The sequence below is a fragment of the Cucumis melo genome, chromosome 9, assembly GCF_025177605.1.
Source record: "Cucumis melo cultivar AY chromosome 9, USDA_Cmelo_AY_1.0, whole genome shotgun sequence".
Lineage (NCBI taxonomy): Eukaryota > Viridiplantae > Streptophyta > Magnoliopsida > Cucurbitales > Cucurbitaceae > Cucumis > Cucumis melo.
The window spans coordinates 13,030,752-13,056,331 of NC_066865.1; the positions used below are offsets into that span (position 1 = coordinate 13,030,752).

At 32.7% G+C, this 25,580-nt stretch overlaps 1 protein-coding gene across 3 annotated transcripts; it reads right to left on the reverse strand.

The window, feature by feature from the left end:
- Window positions 1–233: 233 nt before the first annotated feature.
- LOC103499300 (uncharacterized) lies at window positions 234–14,818 on the reverse strand. 3 transcript variants are annotated; one of them, XM_008462278.3, is made up of 12 exons: window positions 14,523–14,818; window positions 13,906–14,162; window positions 12,425–12,527; window positions 11,430–11,630; window positions 11,186–11,308; window positions 11,000–11,037; window positions 10,802–10,931; window positions 5,688–10,100; window positions 5,417–5,572; window positions 5,237–5,335; window positions 1,078–1,220; window positions 234–920 (listed from the first exon to the last, which is right to left on the reverse strand). In XM_008462278.3, the coding sequence occupies exons 3-12, from the start codon at window positions 12,500–12,502 to the stop codon at window positions 632–634; spliced, it is 5,670 nt and encodes a 1,889-aa protein (XP_008460500.2). In that variant the 5' UTR covers window positions 12,503–12,527; window positions 13,906–14,162; window positions 14,523–14,818; the 3' UTR covers window positions 234–631. The 3 variants fall into 3 exon arrangements, with proteins under 3 accessions (XP_008460500.2, XP_050946327.1, XP_008460503.2); XM_051090370.1 differs by lacking the exon at window positions 14,523–14,818 and having other exon boundaries at window positions 13,906–14,264; XM_008462281.3 differs by lacking the exons at window positions 13,906–14,162; window positions 14,523–14,818 and adding an exon at window positions 13,658–13,811.
- Window positions 14,819–25,580: the final 10,762 nt, after the last annotated feature.

The following is a 25,580-nucleotide window of genomic DNA, read 5'->3' on the forward strand; positions in this document are numbered from 1 at the left end:
ATAAATCATTCTCATGCAACCTTAAAAGAAAATTTGTAAATAACATCTTTTCAACAACTCTACAACCAAAATTAATTTTGTCATTTCATCAAAATTGAGTTTGAACCATTAAAAACATATTTTTAGTAAATTTAACCATTATGGAATCACTCCAAAGCATGCTTGTATTTGAAAGGATGAAAAGGAGAATAACAAATTATCCACAAACAGAAAAAGTAGGAAGATAGCAGAAAGGAGGGGAAAAGATGTATAGTGACATGGTTTCATTGCTTTCTCTTGATAATATTTGGAGAGTTAAGTCATCTATCCATGAAGATATTACATTTACTGTACAGAAAAAATTACATTGAAGTAGAAATGAAGATCCTATACTTGATAATACTCTACCAACTGGTGAATGAATAGGTGCAGAAGCTTTTCTTATTTACACAAAACTGTTGCATCTTTATCGTGCAGCTGACTCTAAACTCGTAGCAGCTCAATCCCTGGAGACAGTATCGTGTGTCCATATCCTTCATGGTGTTGTGATGCAGAAAGCCAAAGATGAAGCCTTTGGTGTCACATTTGACCTGATTGCGATTTCAACAACTTGTGAAAGAGACAAGAGAGACTATCTTAGGAAGCCAAGAAGTTATGAAGGAGAATGCTCCCCCCGGTATGACCATGAGGGTCGATTATTAGCGTTGAGAAGCTTCTTGGATGCTCGGACGTTCTTGACAGTCATCATCAGTTTCTGTCTCTCCCCTTCAACCTCAGCAAACTGAAGGCTTAATTTGGAGTAACGGTCATGCATCTCTCTCAGTTCAGTCTCTACAGTTGTGTACTTTCCCTTTAGATCTAACATGTCTTTGATTAGCTCATTGATGTCGCTAAAGCTTCGAAATATCGCTTCTTCATCACTGTGTTGCTTCAAGAAAGAACTGGACCACATACCAAAATTTGTGTTGAAACCATTAGAATAGTTCAACTTCAAACAACCTAAGAAACATAGATACTACTGCATCTAATAATGCTTTTATGCTAAGAAAAATGCTATAAATTTTAAATTGTTGGGCATGGTTATACTGGGTGATGTACCTCTGAAAATGCATACTTGGTTTCTTTTTTGACCGCAAAGCTTCAGCAAGCTTTATCTCTAGAGCTAGTACCCTTTCTAAAGCATTGCCACTACTCGAAAATTCCTTGAACAAGGGGAATATGTTTCCTAGTTCTTCATTCACCTGAAAAAAAATGAGCACAAGTGTTAAAATGTCGATTTACATATCGAAAGTGCCAAAGAATGTAATTTTCTGTATATTTTCACAAAGAGGGAAGGGTGCACTTAAATAGGAGAACAACCCATTACAAATAAGGAAAAAATAACTTTGGCAAATATAATACAACCAATATAATACAAAAAGGAAACAATCAACACTCTCCCTCAAATTGGTTTGAAGATATCAATCGTTGCCAGCTTGTCAATCAATTTATTGAATTGCCACTTTGGAAGGTCTTTAGTTAATACATCTACAATTTGTTCTGTTGTCGGAAGGTAGGGTATGCATATTACTCTTGCATCAACCTTTTCCTTTATAAAGTGTGTATCAACTTCAATATGTCTCGTCGTGTCACGAAGGACTGGATTGTGGACAATGGAAATTGCTGCCTTGTTGTCACCATAAAATGCATATGGGCATCGTATGAGTGAATCTCAATTCTTTTAGCAGTCTTCTTATCCATATACCCTCACAAATACCATGTTTCCTCCAACAAAAGAGCAATAACCAAATGTGAATCTTCTATCAATCATGCTACCTGCTTAATCAGCATAAGTATAAACTTCAACATTGTGTGAGAAAGATAGGAGTTTCTGCTACCTGGCAACCAAGTAACCCGGTCTCTTTTAGCAGATCAAGAATATACCTCCTTTGGTAGACAAGAATGCCACTTTTGGACCTAGCAAAACTCTAAGGAAGTGCTTTAAGGTTCCTAGGTCTTTGATTTGGAAATCATCATATTAAACCACCAATTCACCCAAAAGCTTAAGCTTTTCCCTTACCTATGGGTTTGAAATATTTGAAAATCAATTTTAATTGGGGAAGAAACGAGAATTCAAGGGCTTGAACATAGGACCTCCCTAGACCACCTGCTTTGATACCATATTAAACCATTAATTCACCCAAAAACTTAAGCTGGTGGTTGAAGGCAAATTTAATTACATATCACTAACACATGATCTAACTTTTTCTTCAAGAAAGTCAGTCTTGTCACATCATTGCCGGTAAGAGTGATATCAACGTAAACTATCAAAACCTTACCTTGTCATTTCATGTATGTTTATAGAACATCGCATGATCGGCTTGATTTTGACTGAATTCGTAGCTCGCTTTTTCAAAGCATTCAAACCAGGTTCTAGGAGATTGTTTGAGACAGTATGATGATCTCTTTAGCTTGCACACTTTGTTAATCTTGACATCTACTTCAAACTAGATGACAAGTCCATAAATACCTCCTCTTCAAGTTCTCCATTGAGAAAGACATTTTTAACATCTAGTTGATAAAGAGATCAATCAAAGTTAACTGCAACAGACAACGAAATTCTGATAGAATTGATGTTAGCAACTGGAGCATATGTTTCTTGATAATCAACATCATAGGTCTAAGTAAGCTCCTTAGCAACCAATCTGGCCTTATACCTTTAACTTCAACACTACCATCAATTTTACATTTCACCGATAACACCCACTTACATCCAACTATTTTCTTATCTTTTGGTAATTCAACTATGTCCCATATTTCAAATTATTCAGGGCCTCCTGTATAGGAATATACAGGTTGGTCATTTTGGATGTGAAGGCTTTATGACTGTTAGACACACTATGATAAGAAAGATAGTTTGCAATCGGATATTTGACACAATTACAGGTACCTTTCTATCAAAGACATCAAGTGAGGAATTATGAGAAGAAGAACTAGGAAAATTAGAAGAAGAAGGAGAATGTATGTTACCTGAATCTTCGTAATCATTTATCAAGTATTAGATTAGTTTTGTGATGGACCAAATGTTTGTTCCTGATTCCTTCGAGTCAAGTTTCTTTTAGTGTAAACCCATTGTTCAGATTTTGACTTATCAAGTCAGTTTATTATGTTTCTCCTCTTGAAGAACTCTCCACACTTGACATCAAAGAATTATAACTCATAATTTCATAATCAATGATGTCCGGGATAGGGATGGGGATAGGTGAAGTGTCCCAAAAATTATCTTTAAAATTAGATGTCTCCCTATGAAGAGAATTTTGGCTAAAAAAATGTTGATTTTCCAAAAAAATAACTTATCCATACTCTCAAATACTTTTTTGTCGAATGGTCAAAACATTTGTAAGCCTTTTTATGGGAGACAGCCTACAAAAATGCATTTAACAGATCAAGGGTCACGTTTAGTGCGAGTCGAGTTGGCATGATGAATACAAGCAGTGCAACCAAACAATTTGATTGGTATGTCAGAGAACAACGAAACAGTGGGAGAATAATCTTTTAATTGATTTAGAGGCGTTCTAAAAGTCAAAACCTTCGTTGGGATTCGATTGATAAGGTATGTAGCTGTAAGAACTGTGTCACCACAAATATTTTGGGACATTCATAGAAAACATAAGGACAAAATCAAAGGAAGAGGAATTGGTCAATCAAAGGCTCCAGAATCTATAATCCTGGAGATGAGTTAATCTAAGAGTGAGGAAAATTACCGAATTGTGCCAAGAAAACACTAGGATTTCCAGATGAGGAAGTTAGTCTCTAGCAATTTTAAGATCTGATCAATCTGCTCAACAAGCTGGAATCACCAACATTTGCATTTCATGTGTGTAGGTGGGAATTCCTCTCCCCTTGCTTTGAACTTCTCCAATTTGCAGGTTTTCCATGAAGCATCCAACATATTTCACGTGTATGTCGAGGTTTATTGCAATGGTCACACTAGACTCAAGAATTTTCATGTGTCTTGCTAGAACAATCAAAGGCTTTCATGGCTATTTGTTCGGCCACCAATGCAAAACTTTCTACGAAATCAATAGACTTTTTTCCAATCTTAACATTCCTGTGGCTTTCTTCCCTAGGAACTTTTGAAAAAACGTCATTAATAGATGGAAGAGTGGTTTTTCCAAGTATTCGACCTCTACGTCATCAAATTCAACATTGAGGTCTACAAGGAACTTGTAAATACAACCGTCTTCTACAGTTCTGTAATGTTTTTTATCATCTGTAGACTTCCACTCATATGAATCAAAGAGATCCAAGTCCTGCTAAATCTTTTTTAGGGAGTGAAAGTATTGTGTCACCAAGTTACTTCCTTGGCGTATATCTCCTAAATTGAGATTCAACTAAAATACTTGTGATTGATTGTCTAAATCAAAGTACATTTGTGTCACATTGGCCCACAATTCCTTGATCGTGGTGTAGCATGTGTAATTACAACTGATGTCTTCAATCATGGAGTTTACAAGCCACGTCATAACCATGGAGTTTTCAACATCCATGCAGCAAATGAAGGATCATCTGGTTTTGGGGCAGTTTTTTCTCCAATAATGTAGCCAATTTTCCCTTGTCCATGAAAATATATTCCAACACTTTGTGAACAACGAAGAAAATTGTCTCCATTAAGTTGGATCGTGGTGATTTGGATAGTGGGGTTATTGGAATGGATACGATTGTCGACGTTGCCATAGATAACTTAGTATCCAACATGACGGAAGCAACAAAAGTCAAAAAACGGAGAGAACAAATCTGAAAACGCCAACCAAACTCATCACCGGCGCGGAATCAACAGCGGATGACTAGAAAGGGGTGACCAGTGAGGACCATGACAAATGATGGCAAAGACAAAAAAGAACACCAACTTACAGCCAAAAAACAAAAGAAAAGTGGCTGCCAGCAGCGGCGATCAGTCAAAGTGAAACGACAGGCGGCAACAACCCTCAAGGCGGCAGAGCATGTGGGCAGGCAGTGGACTGTAAGAGTTTTAGGTTTTTTAGGTTTGAAAAAAAATTAGGGTTTTTTTAGGCTTTCAAGAACCATCTCTGATATCATGCCAAAGAATATAATTTTTTGTATATTTCACAAAGAGAGAAGGGTTTTCTTAAATAGAAAAACAACCCATTACAAATAAGAAAAAAATAATTTTGGCAAATATAATACAATCGATACAATAAAATATAATACAAAAATGGAAATAATCAATTGAAAGCTTGTAAAATTTATGGATTACCTTATGTAACTGCATCAGTTGATGTTCTAAACCAGGAAAATCTGATTCAGGATGATGATCATCATGTGCAAGCGAGTTTTCATTTTTCAATCTTTCCAACTGCCAACAGAATACAAGAGATGAATATACCAATATATGAAAATGAACACCAACATTCTTTCTCTAATATAGCTTACTAACCTCTTCATTTAGGTGGTCCATGCTAAATTTCAGGCTTTGAGCTCTGAAGTTATCATTCACCAGAGCCAAATGCTTTGTCTCATCATGCAGCAAATCCTCTTGATTCCCAGGAGAGATATCTTGAAGTCCGTTGAGACTTCTTGACATCAAAACATCCTGTCATTGACATTAACATGAGGGTGATGGTAAGAGTTGCATAATACAGAGCAAAACAAAGTTTATGTCAAGAAACAAAACAAAGTAAGCCCAATTAGACAATGACACCATATACCTGCTCAGGTTGCCCTTGACCATTAAGGAAAGCATGTGAATTATTGGTCGCATCAGTAGAAATTGATATTGTGCATTCAACTTCTTCACAAGGAGCTGTATTATCTTTATCTGAGGACTTAGACGTGTGATCTTCTGTGCATTTTCCATCACTTCCTTCCTTCTGCATGCTCGTCTGAGATTTGTAACTCTCCAGAAAATCTTTCATTAGGTTCAGTTCCATTGAAAATTTTAATTTGTCATCATTGCATTTCTTTAACAACGCTTCAAGCTCTTGTTTTTCTTCCTTGCAGCATTCAAGGCTGATAGAAGAGCATTCTTTTTCAGCCTTCACCAAATCATATGCCTTCATTATTTCACGCTTTTCAGCAAGAGCTGCATTCAAGTTACCTTCCACCTCCACGATCTTCATTCCCAGCTCTTCATTTCTTTTTATGTGAGTCACTTCGGATTTTTTCCTATTTTCAACTTCATTGATTGCATCTTGTAATTTCCACAACATTTCTTCACTGTGTTTCTTGGACACAGATAGCTGATGCTTCAATTCCTGCAACTTTGTTTCGTATTGTTCTTTTATAAATGCAATTCTGAGAGACTCTTGCATGGCATTGGATGGCCCTTCATTTTCTTTCTTTTCACGAAGTTGGAGGCACTCTGCCTCAGCCTTGTCTTTTAGATCCTTCAAGTGAATAGACAAGTTTTTGAATTCTTCCGTTTTCAAGATTTGTTCAGACAGCCTCTGGGTTAGATCATTACACTTATTTTGCAAGATGACCATCTCATCGCTTATACCTTGGAGCGAGATCACATGAGCATGCTGTTCATCCAACTTTGACCGGACAACCAACAAACTTACTTCCAGTTCTTCCTTACAAAGCAACAAATCATCAATCTCTGTTTCACAAGTCTTCAACATTTTCCCCAGTTTTTCATGCTCTTTAGCATGATGACTTCTATCAGCATCAGCTGCAACCTCCAAAAGTTTAGTCCTATTTTGCAATTCCTCAGACTGATTCGTCAGTTTTTCGTTTGCTTCAAGAAGCATCTTGTTTTCCGAAGCAAAGGCTTCTAACTCCACTTTCAGAGAGTTAAGATTCATCAACAATCTTGCACTCTCTTCAGCTTGGTGTGCTTCACTGACCATGCAATGATTAAGAGCAGTCTCTACATTGACATACTTTTCCTGGACGGCTATAAGGTCCCTTTCTGATAACATAAATTGCTGAACAAGAATTTCAAGCTGGTCATCATACTGAGATCTTGTGAAAACTAGGCTAATATCTGCAGCTATTGAAAATTCATGCATTTCACACAATTGACTTTCCAAACAAACCAAGGAAGAATTCTCTTGATCAAGATGCTTAAGAAGTTCTACAGACTGGAGTAAATCTTTGTCGACTCTTGATTTCTCTGACTCAAGCTCCAACACCAATTGCTTGAGACTTCCAACTTCTGCCTTCATTTGCTCAAAATCTAGCAACTTGTAACTCTTCTCATTTATTTGCGCATCAAGATCTTTAATTATTTTCTCTAAACTATCTCTAGAACTCTTCTCGATAATTAATTCATCAGACAATGATTGACATTTATCTTTTGAACAATCCAGCTCCAACTTAAGCTTCATTGATTCCTCTACTTTTTCATGTAATGACTCAAGTAAAGTCTTTTTCTCCTTTGTTAACACCTCGATGGTAAACTTACAATTTTCAAGTTCTTCATCTACCAACCTCAGTGCTACCATTTCATTTTCAAGGCCATTGTTTTTAGAAGTCAGTTGTTGCAGTTCATCCTCCACATGATCGAGAACAAACAGAAATTCTTTATACTGCTGGGTAAATTTATCTTCAGCTTCACTGCTGTTGATATTTTTAGAAACAGTCTCAATTGCAACGTGAAAAGTATGCACCAGTTCACTGGCCTTATCCAATCTGTTGACCATATCTTGTTTTGTGCGTTCAAAACTCTCTTTCATGATCAGATTATCTGATGCTACTCTGCTTAAGGACTTTTGAGCCGTATCTCTTTCTTTCATCAAATGTCCGTTCTCATTCATGAGTTGGAGAACTTTCTGGCATACATCAAGATGGAGATTTTCAAATTTCAAAACCAAGCCTGCTAAGCTGTTGGGCTCTAAGTCATCATAAACAGATTCACTTAAGGAAGAGATATTGTTAGAGCTTTTGTTATGAGAAGCCAACAAGTTACTCAACTTATCACAAGCAAAACCAACAGTTTTATGCAGATCTCCCTTCATTGAAACCAGGTCGTCAAATTCAGCTCTTAGAGCTTTCAGTTCTTCGTGCAAAGATGCATTCTCATTACGAAGATTTTTGCTTTCAATGCTTTCCTCAATCATTGAATTCTCTAGCTCTAACTTCTTCAAAAGACAGGTTTGGTACTTTTCCTCAAAACTTCTATATTCCGTCACCAAGGCCTCACATTCAGTTATTTTCTTGGAAAGAAAGGAATTTTCACGAGTAACATTTAATAAATTTTCTTCTAAAATTTCAGTTTTCAATCCCATTTCATTATATTTTGAAACCATTGCAGTCTTATATTCATTTAGAGATCGGATTTCTTCCAAAGAAGCTTGCAGTTCAAGAAACAATAATTCCTTCGACTTGGTTGATAGTTCCATCTGCTGACTAATCTCATCTATTCTCTCTTTCATAAGTTTGAAACCAGTATTTGCTTCAATCAAAGTTTCTTGGAGCGTCTTTGAAAATACATCCAGGTATATGTTAACCAAATGCACTTCAAAGACTTCATCTTCAACCTTTTGATACAACCCTTCCTGCAAGTAGAGAGACCTTTTTAAGTCCTCAGAGATAATGCCTCCACTAAAATGATATTTCTTTACCCCTGCATCATGGTTCTGACTCTGCAAGAGTTTGCAATTAGAAAATTCCTCCGGTTCAACTTCCGGCTTCCAACCTATTTCACAGGATTCCTGTCCGCTTGGATGTGAAGAACCAGTAAGTGCATTTTTTATGAGGTTTTCATTAGTCTCAAACACGGACGTGAGCTGAACAGATAGTAGATCAAGGTCCTTTTGTAGCTGGTTCACTGCAATTGAGTAATTTAAGCGTGCCCTTTTGAGAGCTGTCTCAGCACTAGAAGCTCTTCTCTCAAGCTCCTTATTGATGGAATCCAAACTCTTCTTCTCTTCGGCAAAGTTCATTAAACGGTTATTCATTTCGTGATGCAGTGCTTCTATCTCATCCTTAGAAGCCGTGATAGTATATATACATGTTGCATGCTCATTTCTGAGATTCTGCAGCTCTCCAATCATCTGTCTCTGATTTTCCTCAAGTTCATGAATAAAAGCTTCATAGTAGCATTCCATCTGGTCCATTTTCTGTGCAAGGCTCTCCTGTTTTGCTTTTGACTCGTCCAGCTCCCTCAGAAGTTCAAAAATTTTTCCTTTCATTGAGCTGATTGCATCAATAGAATTGGGTTCGTAGGACACCAGACCTGGTATAAGACAATGAAGCATGCTATCAGTATGGTAAATGTCTGAATCGAACCCAGTTCCTGATGTCAATATCTCACTCGTTGAGGAGTTCAATTTTCTGATCTCATTTTGGTTCACTTTGGCACAGGAAATTTCTTGTTCCATTCGTTCTCTGAAATCTTGTACATAGCAGAGCAATGCCTCCAAGTCAGCTAGAAGAAACCGAACATCTCTGTCTTGACATCCAAAGTGAGCCTTGTTTAGTAGATCTCTAATCTTTTCCTCCATTGTTAAAAGCCCCTTTAAACATTGAGGCTCGAGCTTTTGGCATATGTTATCCCGGTCAGTCTCTATGATTTCTTTTCTAGATTCTGATAGACTTGATTGCAGATTCTTTAATCTTTCAAGCTCGTCTTTCAGGTTTAAGCACTCAGATTTCAATACTGAAACTTCTTCTGTCAGTTCTTTACCTGAAGTAGTCTCAGTAGCAAGCTGCCAAGCAATTTTCTGTGTTTCGATACCCATCTCATTGACATGATTTTGCAAAGAACTTACTTCTAGCCTCAACTCAACAATCGAGGACTCAGCTACTTCCAAGCTTTCCCTAAGTCTATTGTTTTCTTTATATGCAGTAGTCAGTTCCCCATCAGCAGCAAAGTCAGAACCCCAGTTATGAGCCCAATTGTTGGACCCCTGCACTGAATATTGATGATCACCCTGGTCTCCTTTCTCTGATCCAGGACTTTGGCCAATGGAAAGTCCACCTAGATCACCAGATACTGTGCTCTTTATGCTGTCAATTTCATGCACATCATGTTTTTCTGCATATAAGCTTTCTGAAGTATTGGAAGAGACATCAAAGCCGGCTGCTGAATCTGCATACTCTTCTTTTCGACCACCCTCATCTTCGAGTAAAGGGAGCTCGTTGTATACTTCTTTGGATCTAATTCTTGCATTGACCTGTTTCACCCGAGGTAGAAGTGGGATGGGAGGCAGGAGAGAAAAGTTTTTTGTAAGTAGCAGAACAATGTCATTGAAATCTGAAATATACATAAAGGGCAACCCCAAGCTTAACTATTACATTAAGATTTACTAGTTCGCTTAAATGGAGGAGCTTATATAATTATATAAAGAGGGGACCGAGTATGGGAGAAGTTCTTTGGCTTACCCAAACTTATTCCTTTATGCAACTTCGTCTTTTAATAGTAACGTAGAAGCAACAAACTAATAAGTTTCAAAGAAACTTTCATTCAAGTGTTTCACCACCTTAATATATTTGATCTAGTTGTGGATAGCTTTCTCACCATAACATTGTGACGCTATTCTAGTAATATAATCTCCTTTTTACATGTTCTGGAAGATGAGCATTCCCGTGTTCTATAGTATTTAGGTAATTTTGAGCATTAATGCTGTAACTGATTTCTAACCTGGCCATCTCTTTATTAAGTTTATTAAGGGTTGTATTTCCTTCATTCTTCATTTCCTCAGTTAGGGTTGTTTTTTCCTATCAGGCGATTTAACATTATAAGGATTTCCTTCGAAATTCTCCAGGTACAAATGTTTTTATAATTTAGCCCCAGAAGATAATAAGTAGAGAAAACCAAAGGCCATGAGTGTATATTCCAAAACAACTTAATCGAGTAAACAAATAATAAGAAAACCTTATTTGAGTGAATATTCATCGAATCCTTAGATGGTGACATTTTTTCACTCGGAGATTCTCCATGACTATTTTGATCTGAGAATGTCTGCAGCCCCCTCTCCCTGAGCTCCCTTTGCTGCTCAAACTCCCTAAAAAACGACAAACAAATGTTAACAGGATGTAGGACAGATTATGAAAGTTTCATTTTAAAACGTACCTGAAACCAGTTTTAGAAGTAAGCAGCTGTACAGTAACCTGCCATTGAAAATGATTGAGCAACATGTTACAGTTGAATTATAAATTAGGCCAATGAAAATATGAAAACAAATGAAAGTGATAGAATCAATATTGATGAGAGATTTGAGCCCTATGTTAGGAATGTCGAGCCTTTCCAAATTCTTACATGTAAAATAGTTCCAGATTCACATCCATTAAGAGGCAACGCAACACCTGAAGGCTTCAATGCATCAGCATGGTCAGCCAGATTGACGTAAGCTTCTCCGAGGATGCTTGAACGAGATGAGCCCTAGAAATGTAAGGATTTGGTCAAAAAAAAAAAAAAGTTAAGGCAATTCTCCAGAGTGCCAGAGAAGTTCAAAAACAAATTGAGAAAAGAGAAAATGATAATGAGTTGATAGGATTACTACCATGGCCACCACAAGTTTATAGAGCTTATCATCATATTTCTTTGTTCTAGTGTCTTGAAGAAGTCTAGCTGTTTCATAGATAGGATCAGCCCATTTACAAGCTCCATTTCTCACATTCGCTTTAGTTGTCTTTGCTGTTGCCTTCCCAGAATCAGCAGGAATAAAAGATATAAACAGTTTGTCCCATCCAAATTGTGGAATCTAGATCAAGAAGAAGATAACAAGATTCAATCATTGTATTTTTCGTAGGCAGTTTATCACATTAACATAAAGTGGCATACCGTATTACTAGCAAGTCAGCTGAAAATAGATAAGGAAGAAAGAAAAACAAGTACAGAATATTTCAAAATGTAAGAGTCATACATGAAATGCGGCTTTTTTTTTTTTTAACAATAAACTAACTAGTAGCTATGCAGGCATTAAAACTGAAAAATGCAATGAACTTCAGCGATCCATTTTCTTAATAAATACCCAGATCTCTACCATTAGAGTCTGAATAAAAGATTAGTGACAAGGTTCAGACTTGGGAAGAAATCCAAGTTCCTTATCCACCCTAGATTGACTTTTGAGACAACATATTCATCCAAATATGAGAGACAGCACGACAAAAACAAATGGATACGAACACAACAAAGACTAAATAAGTATAACGAGGTATACATATAACTGCCATGGTAATATCATTGAGCCAATCACCACATGCCTGAGAAATATGTTCTCTTTTGTTTTTTCCAAATTTAAAATATAACACAAATTTTCTTGGCATACCCACTCTACGCATGATTGGCATCGCTAATTGAAAATCCAATATTTTATATTTTATATATTTTGTCTACACGAGAAATATGTTCGGTCTTTGTTGCAGTCATGACATGAAAACAATAATGCACTGGAGCCATGTTCTCAAACACAAGACACCTAGAGGCTAGAAAGAACACAGAAAGGAAAGAAAAGTAAATATGGAGAGTGTCTGCTGATGAAATAAGTTGACTTACATGCGTGGCATGAAATTGAAGCCTGAAGACCACCTTTACTTTTGTCTTCTCAAGCTTCCACTTAGCAATCCTTGACATTTCTATGCAATATCGCAATCATCCACTGCACAAGATTCCATTTCACAAGCTTAGTTTTGTTGTTTCTACATTAGTTGATAAATTATATATAATTTTTTTCATTTCTGAAAAAATTGAATAAAGCTAATTCTATTTGTTTAGTAGAAGAATAGTTTTCGGGGAACTGGTGAGGAAAGTGATATCATTGATCTCTTCAAAAGAAACCTTCTGGAATTGACATAATAAATGAGGAAGACTCAATGTCTGGAAGAGGCTTGAATCATCATCACTTTCAAGAAGCAATACTTAACAATGCAAAAATGGGGAAGGAAAGTGACAATTGAAACTTCAACAAGAAGGCAGAAGCAAAACAACTCATAGGATAACTTGCCAAAAGCCTAAGGAAGTATAAAATAATGCACGCATAACATATAGTTTTTCCATTACCACTTACAAATCGAGGAGATGGTCAGATTATATTATAAAGCTTAAGCAGTTGAGCAAAAAAAGCAGCAGGTAAAAGTGAAATCTCATAGAGTTCATTGATACAACTTAGGTAATGAATTCAAACTTAGACTCTTCCTTTGACTAAAATAACATGGCAACCTTTAAATATAACTAGGAGAGGATAGGAAATCCCTTTTCTTCGCAAAGAAAATAGAGAAAAGATAGAGAGAATACAGCATGAAGTAGTATGTGCTTGCATTTGGTAATCTAACTAAGCAATATAAAAACAACCGACCTGGAAGAACATTAAAGTCATAAAGTGCATTCAGCGAGAGATTAAGTCAATCCAGATGACACATGAGAAATTAGATAATGCTGAATAATCCCAATGCACATAATTCAGACTAACGAATCCATACTTATTTGATTAAAATTAAGTTATCCCAATATAAAAACAACAGACCTAGCTAGTGCTAACGAGTTCATACTTATTTGATGAATATTATCATTACCAACAATCCCAATGCACATAATCAAATTCTTCGGTGAACAATTGCAGCAGGCCAACTAGATAACTAAACTGGAAATTCAAATTCACAGTCACGAACGGTTTGTAGATCACACCGAAAGGTCAAACCAAAAGCATTGAGAAAATCAGCGAAAGAAATTAAATGACAACTGAACGTTATTAGGTTAGGGAGAAACTAGCACACAAAAAACAGAACATACAAACTTAAAGAATACTGAAGATTCAGCTCAAGCATCTTGAACCCAGATTACAAGTTGTTTCTGAAACAATAATGTTCACTCTCGACTCAATTGCTCTCCCGATGGACTTGAGTTCAATGCTTTGTTGAAGGTTTGGACCGTTAATCAGGAAATTAAAAGGGGAAAAGAAGAAGAACAAAACGTCATAAGAGAAAGGGGAGGAAGAGAAGAGAAAGATTATAGAAACAGATGACAATTCTAAAACATACCTTCTTGGAGGAGATACAAAGTTGTCAGAAACCCAAAATATTATTAACAAAATTGAGAACACCCAGCAGAAACCCCCGGATCCGGGCAGTGGAAACATGAATGAGCTAAACCAAATTCACCCTCGGAAACAGACAAAGTCGTGATTTAGAAAATTGCCCCATTCAAAGAAATGCCGCTCGTGCACTGAAACCCAGAACAAGAAGACTGACAAGAACAGAGGGCGAAACAGAATCTCAAACCATCTGTCCAACCAAATCTGGAAAAAAAAAAGGAAAAAAAACAGAGGAAAAAAAAAAGGAAAATGCACTGTAAGTAATGAGAGAGTTTAAATTGAAGAGAAGCTAAAGAAAACACTTGCATTTCTCTTGAACAAGACGTCATATGAAAACCCACCAGAAGAAGGAGTAGACCCAGAAGCCAAAAAATTCCAAAACAAATTATTAGAAAATTACAGAGTGGAGAAAACGCCAAATGCAGGAAGGTGAAACAGAACAAGGATATCACCATGGCAGTAAAAGTTAAAAGGAATGAGATTAAGAAGTGATTAATTAAAGATTATTAGCACATTTGGAAATTTGAAATTAATTGGGGTTAGTGAGAAAATGTAGATGGGTACCTCGAGTAAGCTGCGGATCTGCAGGTGCTTGGGTTGGAAGAAAGAAGAGAAAGAGGGAATCTTAAGTGAAAAGTCCGGCAGAGAAGAAAGGGAAAATGAAGAAGGTTGAAAGAAAATGGGGCGTCAGTATTTGGTAGGAGAAGGAAAATGGAGAAAGGGAGGGAGATGGCTCCGGCGACGGCGGTGGTGGCGTAGATGAGCAGTAAAAAGAAAGTAAAAAAAGAATGGGTTTAGAAGAAATTAATAAGGTGAGATGGAGCTGAGATTTTAGCTCACAAATCAACTTCAGGAACCCGCCAAAAGCTTGTGATTGCCTGTCCTCCAATTAGTTATTTCTCTTCTTCTTAATCCATTTCCTTCTTTTTTTTTTTTTTAATTTTATATTACGGATATACCCTCCTATTTTCAATCTATTCTTCCTTTTGCCCTTTATTTTTTAACTCATTCTAATATTCACCCCTCAATGAATTCCCTAACATTGCCTATTTTTCTCTCTCTCATTTTACGTTTTCTTCTTCTTTTTTCTTTTTCTTTTTCTTTCCCTGCCCAAACAAAACCCCTCCACAAAATAATAATAATAATAATAATCTATATCTACCCTATATAAAAACATGGATGAGAATAATTTTTTTTTTCTTTCAATTCTATCCTTTTTTTTTTTAATCACTAATTTCCTACTTTGGTTTCATTTTCATTGTAATTTACTTTTAAATTTGAACTTAATTATAATAAATATTTGGATATTAATTATTTTAACTTATTATGTCACTTAAATTTATCTAAAACCATTCACTTCCTCATCTCCATCTATTCACATTCCCTTCTTTCATATTAATTATTTTATATCTCTTTCAACCTTTCAAATTCTTTTTTCTTTTTAAATCTTTGGATATAAATATTTCATTCTTTTTCTTTTCTATTCATATTCACAAGTCACCACAAAAAAAAATTAAGGTTGTCTTCTAATTATTTTTTTTTTATTTTTACTTTGTTCTCTTTTTTTATATATTCCTTCGTTTATAAGTTTATTTGTAGTACACAATACAAGTAGGAGAGACTCGAACCACCAACTTCATAGTTGATACTTACAATTATGAAGTTTAAACAATGAATTGTGTAAATCATGCAATCTTGAGAATTTTTTTATAATGGAACCATGGGAATCTTGGACATTGTAAAATTATGAACTTTTGCCTCATGTTTTTAATCAAGTCAATGTGATGTTCAAAATTTCAATCCATTTAAACATTCGATATGTAATTGATACATATAAAAAAAACCTACTAATCGATCTAAAGTTTGATTGAATATATTGTTTCATAGTCATACTATCAAATTCTTTATATCTTTTGGCTCATTCGATTTATACACACATGTATAACAAGTCTTGATCAGTAAGAGGTCTCTAAAAAATGAAGTTGAAAAACGTATTTCCAAAAATCATCGGTAAATAAATATAGCTCTATAACATTTGTATAATTAATTACTCTTTTTTTATTTAGTTAAATAAAATGAATAATTAACGTACATACTACCAACCAGTAATAATAAAAGGTTTCAAACCTTGTTATGTTAGGTTTAACTTTAAAATGCAAGTATCCGATAACTGATAGTATTGTATTCATCTTGTATTTGTATTTGTACATGCCATGCCATATATGAAAAAAAAAAATGCTAAATTACAATTTTGGTTCAATATTTTTTATATTTATTTAATTTTAGTTGTAGAATATAAATAACTATATTTTTGATAAACTTTAAAAAGTGCCGCTGCTTGTCTGTTTAAATATTGTTATTTATTAACATTTTTATTATAAACTTAAAAATCTGCAGTTTGTTGTCAATGATTGGGTATGAAATTGGTCATTATACAACCTTTTTTTCTCATTTCACAAAAATAATTTTTTTAATAAAATATTTGTTAATTTTATTTTTATATATTAGAAAGATAGGAAGCATATGAGATTGATTTATTAAATAAACCTTTTTTTCCTTTGAAATTACATCTGCCTTATTTTATTTTATTTTTTTTTCATGAAAATTAATATTATTTAATTAATTTTGATAAAATTTAACTTTGAGAATAAGTTTCAAATCTATTAAAAGCAGGTAGAATGTCTAAATTTAAAAAGGACAAAAATATAATTAAGAAAAAAAAGAATATATAATCACTTTATGCATGTAACAAAGTCAAACAATGGAACATGCAAGTAGTCTATTTTATCAGGATTAAAATGAATTCATTCAATAATATAAATGGATTTATTTATTTATTTATTTATTTATTTATGTTTTTAAATTTAAAAACAAATTATAGGTTACTTTGAAGGCATGGGCAACCGTTCACTGTTTTGCATTGCTATTTTACGGAAAAACGACCCTTTTGGTGCATTAATAATTTCGTCCATTTATAGTATGTAACAATGTAAATTCCTCTTTTCGTCGGAGGCCTAAGTAAAACATCATTTGTAACCTTTAAATGAATTTCCTACCTTGGAAAAAACAAAGGAAGTTAAAAATAGGAACATTACTTATTTTATATTCTATTTTGTTTTAACTTTTTAATATTATTATTGTTTATTTACATTTTGATTCCTATATATTTAAACTTCAACTTTTTTTTATAAAAAAAATATAACAAAGCGACCAAATATTTATACTGTATAGAACAATTTCAAAAACAGAAAAAACTCAACCCATAATAGAAAATACAAAAAATGTCTCATCAACCTCACGGTAAACAATGCACGTAATATAATATTTGGTATACGATCGTTTAGATTTAGCTCTTGTATGCTATACGATCCTTTAGATTTGGTCGTTTAGATGTGGATAGCCTTTTCAATTTTATCGTTAATTTGGTTACAATATTGTTTAATTTGGTTATACGATCATTTAGATTTGTTAGATTTGTTATACGATAGTTTAGGTTTGGGTAGCCAAATCTAAACGATTTTTTTTTCAAATTTTTGTGAACGATCATTTAGATTCAACTAAACGATTTTTTTTAAGATTCTTTTGGTACATGATCGTTTAGATTTGTTTACAAAATCGTTTATTTTTTCAAGATTTTGGTACACAATCGTTTGTTTTTTTTTACACGATCGTTATCTAAACAATTTTTTCCAAGATTCCTTACAGACAAATCCTTCATAGACGATCATTTAGATGTGACTATTTTTTGCACACGATTGTTTAGATTTGATTTGGTTACTCGAATCTAAACCATCTAAACCATGTAAAAAAAGAAAAGGAATAGAAGAAAGACGATTGAAAGAAATCGTGGCGGAAAAAAAAAGCTGATAGAAAGAAATGGCAAAAAGGAAAAGAAAGACGGAAGGACAAACCTGAAATATTTAAAAAAGGACTAATTTCATGGGTTTTGTTACATACGCCGTAAATATTTTAGTTGTTTGTTATATTCATAAAAGTTTCCCTTTAAACTAAGTTAATTTACATATATAGAACAAAATTAAAAATATTTACGGCTCATATTACAAAATAAAAAAACTCATGAAACTCGTATAACTTGAGTTAATTTTTTCACAAATTCCAGATTTGCCCTTTCAGTATTTCATCATCTTTTTTTCATAATTTTTCCTTTTTCGTCATCTCTCACCTTCGACATATTTTTTCATACGAACAATATTTTTTAATTATTTTTTCATTATCAAGTATTGCGTTTTTTTTTCTTCTTCTTCTTTTTTTTACTACATGATCGTGTACCAATATATAAACGATTAGTTGTCTATTCTAGATAGACAAAGATGAACCACTATCACTAATAAATCGTTTACAATTGGTACAAGATCGTTTAGACTAGGTACAAGGGTGTTTAGACTAGGTACAAGGGTGTTTAGACTAGGTACAAGGGTATAAGATCATTTAGACTAGATACAATATCGTTTTTTCGCGCGTGTGTGACCATTTAATCGCGGGGTATTTTTGTTATTTCATATTGTGGGCTTGTGGACTTTTTCATTTTTTTTTAAAATTGTTCTATATGGTGTAAATATTTTCGCGTTTTGTTTTATTTTAAAAAAAATGTTTTTAAGCTATCCATTTATATACATTCTTCGGTTATTATTTTTTTTATTTTAATATATGAAGTTGTAAAAAAATAGAAAAATTGTTAAATAATAACTATCGAAAATATTTTTTTCAATATAGCAAAATTTTACTTTAAATTATTCACAGACGTTTATAATTGTATATCACTAAACTGATAGGTGTCTATCTAAATCTATCATAATCTATCGCATGTGAAAAAGTGAAAAATTATTATATTCATAAATGAGGTGGTTTATTTTTCTATAAATGAAAACTTTTCTCTCAAAATATTCATTTTAAAAAAGAGTTACCATTAAAATCTCATTGGACACAAAGGTCTAAGACAATATTTTAGAAAAATTAAATGAATCATAATGATCATTTAACACATACAAGGACTAAATTTAACATTTTCTAGGTTTATATAGGCTTAAATGGACAAAAATTAATGTATGAAAATAAGAACATGCATTATAATTTAGACCAAAGTTTAATGTATAATATGATGTGATAGAAATAAAATTAAAACTCGATGAAAAAGAACTTAAATTTATTTATTTTATTAAGAAGATACTTAAGGAATCAAACAAATTTCAAAATTAATTGTACCAACCTCTTTTTTCTTTTATCTTTAAGAGCTAACGTATGTTTCAATGATTTTTTTTTTTTTTTTTTAAATTTTAGATGTAAATTGTGCAGTCATTTTATGATCATTATGCACTTAAAAATATTTCAAAATGAACAACTCAGTTAACATCATGTATGAATCAATTTGATTCAATCATGCACCTCCTGTGAAAAGAAATACTCTGATATCTATTGAAATGTCTTGGACATGACTACATGAGTAGCTAGCTTTACCATTTTTTAGTATCTATTTTTTAAAAAAAGTGATTTATTTTAGTTTATTTGTAAATTTCTAACACAAGAGAAACTACATAAAAATGAAAATTATGAAGCTAAAATGGTTAATTTTAAAAAGGTGAATGAACCAAAATAGACACCTTTAAACTATAAAGACCAAATAAAACTTAAGTAAAACAATGAAAACTAAAACTCCATTCAAAACTATAATTTTAATACTAAACCATATATATATAGATAGATAAATAAAAGAAGGCTTACGAATTCAACAAATAGATTCAAACTATTAGCATATATACAATATTTTTTAAAAATTATAAAATAACAAAAACTATCAAAAAAAATCTATTAATGATAGAAATTTATTTCTAGTAAATATTAGTCTATGGCTAATAAAGGATAAAAGATATGGTAAATTTTTTTATTATATTTATAATTTTTTCTAAAAGGTACTGGTACACAATTAATTATTATAGGTAAGGCGTACATAGAGGAATTATGCATGACATAATCAAACACAGAAGGCAAGACATATTTTTAAAATTTAATGGAATTAAATGCACAAGTTAGGCTGTGTTTGGACAAAACCTTAGGCCACTATTTTTGATTGGTTGATCACCTACTACTTGTTTTCTTTTTAATGGATTTGGTTTTGGTTTTGATTCTCATTCCCACCAAATGATTTACATTTTAGCAATTAAAGTCAAAACCAAATAGCTCCAATTAATGTTGATTTTGATTCAACTATCCCTCCCATTTTAACTCGGTAACAACTGCAAGTTGCTATACCAATTATGTAATTTTAATTACTGTTACTTTTTAATTAAACTTGTTGTTATAAAGTGATATAAATAATACAACTAGTAATATAATGTACACAAACTATCTATAATAGAGGTTAGGAATGGTCATCGATCGGTCGAAGTTGATTTTTTTTTACAAAATTGACTCCGATCAAAGTTGATTTAGTTAAAGTGTCAAACTGACTTCGACATCAACGAGTAAAGGTCGGTTTAACACTTCAAATATTTTTTGAAAATTCTCGATTTGAAACTTTCCAAAATTGACCCCTCTCATTTTCCGATTGAGTGACTTCGGTTTAGTCGATTAATTCAGTTTTTCGGTATATCATGCTCACCCGTAATAGAGGCAAGCTATAAATATCGATGATTCAATTTTATAAATATAATTATGGACATTTTAGAAAAAAAAAACATCAATATCACATAAATTTAAAAGAATTTGAATGTGTTTGATAAATTTTTGAAATAAAATTATTTAATTAATTAAGTAACGATGTGTTTTTGAGCATGTGAATTGAAGTTTAATATGATTAGTAATAAAATAATAGATGTAGACCAAAAATGAATGTGACGTGAATATCTCATTGATAAAATCTAGGCTATACTAATTATACTGTTCAATAGTAAAAGTAGAGGTGTAATTAGACCAAGTTTGGTTGGTTTTCGAAAAATCAGGTTAACTTGAGAAGTGGTTCTGTAGCTACAAATCGACTCGAGTCAGGTCTAACCCATATTGAGTCCGATTAGGTTAGATCTTTTTAAATTATTTTTTTTCCACTTTTTCTTCATCCCATTCTTCCCTTCTTTTTCTTCTTCTAAGAACCAAACAAAATCCAAAAGCTTTTTGAATGTGAATCTGAGAATCCCTAACGAAATCTGAGAAATAACCCTTAAACTTACTTTACAAAATCTCGAGGGATAATCCAAAAAAGTAACTCTCTCGTGGGTTCCTCTTTTACACAAATTCTTAAACAAAATAACAAAGAGTATGCTTAAGCAAGAGTTGAAATCTATTATAGAGGAAGAGATTGAATTTTTTTAAAGGAAAAGAGGAAAAAAAGACGGTGAGAGAGATCTCGAACAAGGACAACAGTGGCAACAGCAAGAATGGTCTTGGCGTTGGCGAGGTTAGATTCCACGATGATACGATCAAAAGCCATGGGTAATTGGAGAAATGAAATCTTCCGGATGTTGCAACTTTTTTTAGTTGAGAGAGAAAGGTGGTGACGTTTATAAACAAATATAAGAGGTAGAGAGATGGAATTCTAGTTTTTTTCACTTTTAAGTTGGGCTCAGTGGTTCAGACCAAGCCATCCGTTTAGTTCGTTTCGATTATAAGTGAATATAGTATGAAATGGATATAGTTCGAATTGAACTGATTCGGGTCAGGCCACAATTCGATTTATTTTTTAAACTTCTATTCAATAGTAATTAAGAAAATGACTTAAAAAAGTTATACGGGAACATTAATATAATTTATTGGATAGTGATAGTATTGCTCTCAAAGCATGATATGCTAAATACATTTTCCACATAATCGGAAGCATTTCATGAAAGAGTATCAAAGTTAACCCTAATGTATACAAATATGAGAATCTCTCCCGGATCAAACTACATTCCATCTAAATGTGTAGATGCTCTAAAAAATTAAGATAACGTAGGTGTTTTAAGTTTGAGTCTTCGTCGCTTACTAGAAATGAGGGTCTAATTTGTGTATAAATTGATGTGTTGTGCACACCCATAAGAACCTTAATCATTTGGATGACTACATAGTGACTAAATGTAATAATCGATGATTACCTAGTGACTAAATGTAATAATCAAGACTATTGCTATTATGTAGACATGTCGTCCATGTGTTTATACTAAATATCTAAACTCATTCCTCCCATACTTGAAGGATATAAGTCTGCATTTAAAGTGAGTAACATCATCATTTGTGTTTTTTCTAAATTTTAATTTTGGATAAATAAAGTTCTAAATGAATAAACAAGGCAGTATTCATATTAATTCAAGTTTGAGGTGAAATGACTGTGAAATTTCTATAATGTAAAATAAAAAGTTTAAATTAAGTTAAAAGGGGATAGATGTGGTTTCATTTCAAATTTTAGTTTTTGGATAAAATTGGCGACATTTTTGCAATATTTCCGTAATATTTACTTGAAATCTCCTCATTTATGTGTTTAATTTCCATATGTATTATATCTCTTATTCGATATATTGTCAGGTTTTGTCGTTTTTTTTTTTTTTTTTTTGTGTCTTTTGATGCTGCAAGTGCACATATGTCTTTATAATATAGTGAAACAGTAAAATATTGAATATTGTTATTTGGGAATCAAATGTCTAAATTAATGTTATGTCTAAATTAGAAACTATATATCTTTTGGATTATTATCTTTTAATTGATTACCAATCACTTCAAACCAATTAAGAAATATGACCTTAAGAATAACTTTTTGCATGATAGATAGTAACAATCCAATTAAATCAACGACCTTTGCAATTAAACATTAAATTTAGCATGCATTGAAGATCAATCAAGGTAATAAACACAGTAATATTGAAAAACAATCACGAACACAACAACCATATAAAATAGTATGCATTATTAACTTAAATTTATATATGTTAAAATGTCATTTTGGTCTCCAAATTTTTAAATTTGTTCAATTTTAGTTCTTACATTTTCAATTATTCAGTTTAAATTTAGTCTTCAATGTCAGTTTATTGTTTATTTTTTTTAAAAAATTATTATCTATATCCTTTTACTATAAATTTTAAAAATATATTCTCATATTATATTTTTTTGCATGAAAAATTATTGTTTTTCTCTAATCAATTTTGGTATAAATTAATTTTGAGGGACTAAATTTAATTTTATTAAAATTACGTGGACTAAAATTCAACGATTAAAAATATAAAAGTTAACATTAAACAAAACTTCAAATTAGGGACCAAAATGGTATTTTTACAATTCCCAAAAGAGTTCATCAACAGCCTATAACTATAACATTTAGTCATTCATCAACGCTAGCTATAACCATACTCTCACAATTCCAACAACTATGAATATGTAAGGAGAATGAAGAGGGAAACACCACTCCCATGATGATTCTCGTTATGAAAAACGTTAGAAACTCTTTGATTTTCACCTTGGGATCTCGAACGACCTTTAAATGGGCATTCCCTCACTAAACTCTTATTTTAGCTAAAACACTCTCTAAAGCTCTCTAGTTTTGTATTTAATTGATTTAACACTACAAGAAGTGAGGTCACTCTCGACAGATAAAAACGTCGAAAATTAAGTTCCGACATCGAAAGAGACATCGGAAAGAGAGTCGGAAGAAATGCGTAGGGAGACAGATTCTCGACGCATCGCCAACACGACATCGAGAGTATATGTCTCCCAATGACAGCGTTTCTAATGTCATCCGTGCGTTGAAAACAATCTATCCCCGATGTCTACATGTCTGACGTCATTCGTGCATAAAAAATAACCATCTCCAACGCAACATCGGAAATCCTGTTTCCAACGCTTTCTTGGGTGTGTCGAGATATATACCATATTCCTGACGTATGTGGTGCGCGGGAAATAGTTTAAATATATATATATATATATATATATATATATTTGAAATGTTTTTTATTTAATTATAATATTCGTATTCATTTTCGATTCTAGTACGATTTATGCAATAATAAATTACAGAAATTTCACAATAAATTAGTAAACACCAAAATAAAATATCAAATTGAACAAAAATTTAAATATGATTACGAAATCAACAATAGTAAATATTCATAATACAACAAAGTTCAAAAATTTAAACAAAGTTCATAATAGAAATAAAAAATAGTAAATATTCCAAAAAAGAGTACACAAAAATCTATACAAAATAACGTACATCTCCTAACGAGTCTCATACGTCATTCTACACTGCGGGACCTACAATGATACAAAAGTGCCTAAGTTTAGTACATATGCATATCATCACTGGATAATGTCAATTCAAGAATTTAAGAATAATGAAACATATATATGTATCGCAAAGCTAGGGATCATGCGATGGTCCTTGCTGTGTCTGAATAATTGCTTCTATGAGCTTCCGCATTTGTTCTACTTGTGAAGCTAATATATCTTGCTTTCTTGTTTGTTCTTCAATCGCTCGCCTAGCTTCATCAAGCTCAACCCGAAATACAAGATAACCTATTGGATAAAAAATTTGTAAAAAAAAATATATTATTTCTCTCTCCAAAGCATTCACACATTGATAAATTATAATGTGAAAGCTCCTTCATATACCTATTGGTTGGCCAATGAGTTTGGGACCTTGGGTCACCCAAGTTTTAGAAAGAGAGAGGAGATAGGCAAATGAGGATATGCCTACATCTCTTGAGTATTTTGATTCCAATTAGTTTCTGTGCAAAATTAATTGACAAAAAATGGTTGTTTTATCCTAGGGATGACGATGCATAATTCTGTTTACACGATTCAGAGTAGAGTCGCGAAACGTCTTAAAGAGAGCGTGTTCCGCCTGCGACTCAAACCTTTCACTAATCCAATTTCTATTTTGTAGTCTCTGTTCCTTTTAACAATCCGTTCAGTTGCTACATCATTTCTTTCACCACTATTTGTCGGATTTGGACGATTTTTTATATTGAAGACCAAAATGCAACGACACAACCCATTAAGATGCCAAAAATCCTAGAATAAAAAAAAAAGATTTCTATAAAACAATAATGGCGGCACAGAATTAAAAGACAACGTCGCAATGCTCTATAACTTTCACACACAACAAACCTCTTCAAAAGCGTCATGACCCTACGATATTCTCCACTCCCAAAACATATGAGTAGAATCGAAGCTCTCTCTTTTTACCAAAATGGGCCATTTTATATATATATATATATATATATATATATATATATATATATATATATATATATATATATATATATTGCAATTTTTAAGCTAAGTTTGGAAATTCCCAGGATCAAAAGAATTAATTTAAGACTTAATTCTATGATTTTAGGCAGAAAAAAAAAATGGGAATGTCTATAGAATTGGGGAAACTAGCTCAAACTTATGAATGACAAAATCAGTTTAGATTCTAGATTTAAGCATGAATTTTAAAGCCAAAATATTAAAAAGAGTAAACTTTAGACTATGATTTACTATCAGTTTGATTCGTTTGTTTATATCAACTTATTTTAAACCTAAGATTTACTTAAGTTTCCAAAGCTGGAAACATGAGATTTAGATAAATAGTTAAGCTAATTATGATTTTTAGAATAAATATAAGTTCATGAGAATTTCTTTATTAGCATAACTGATTTATTT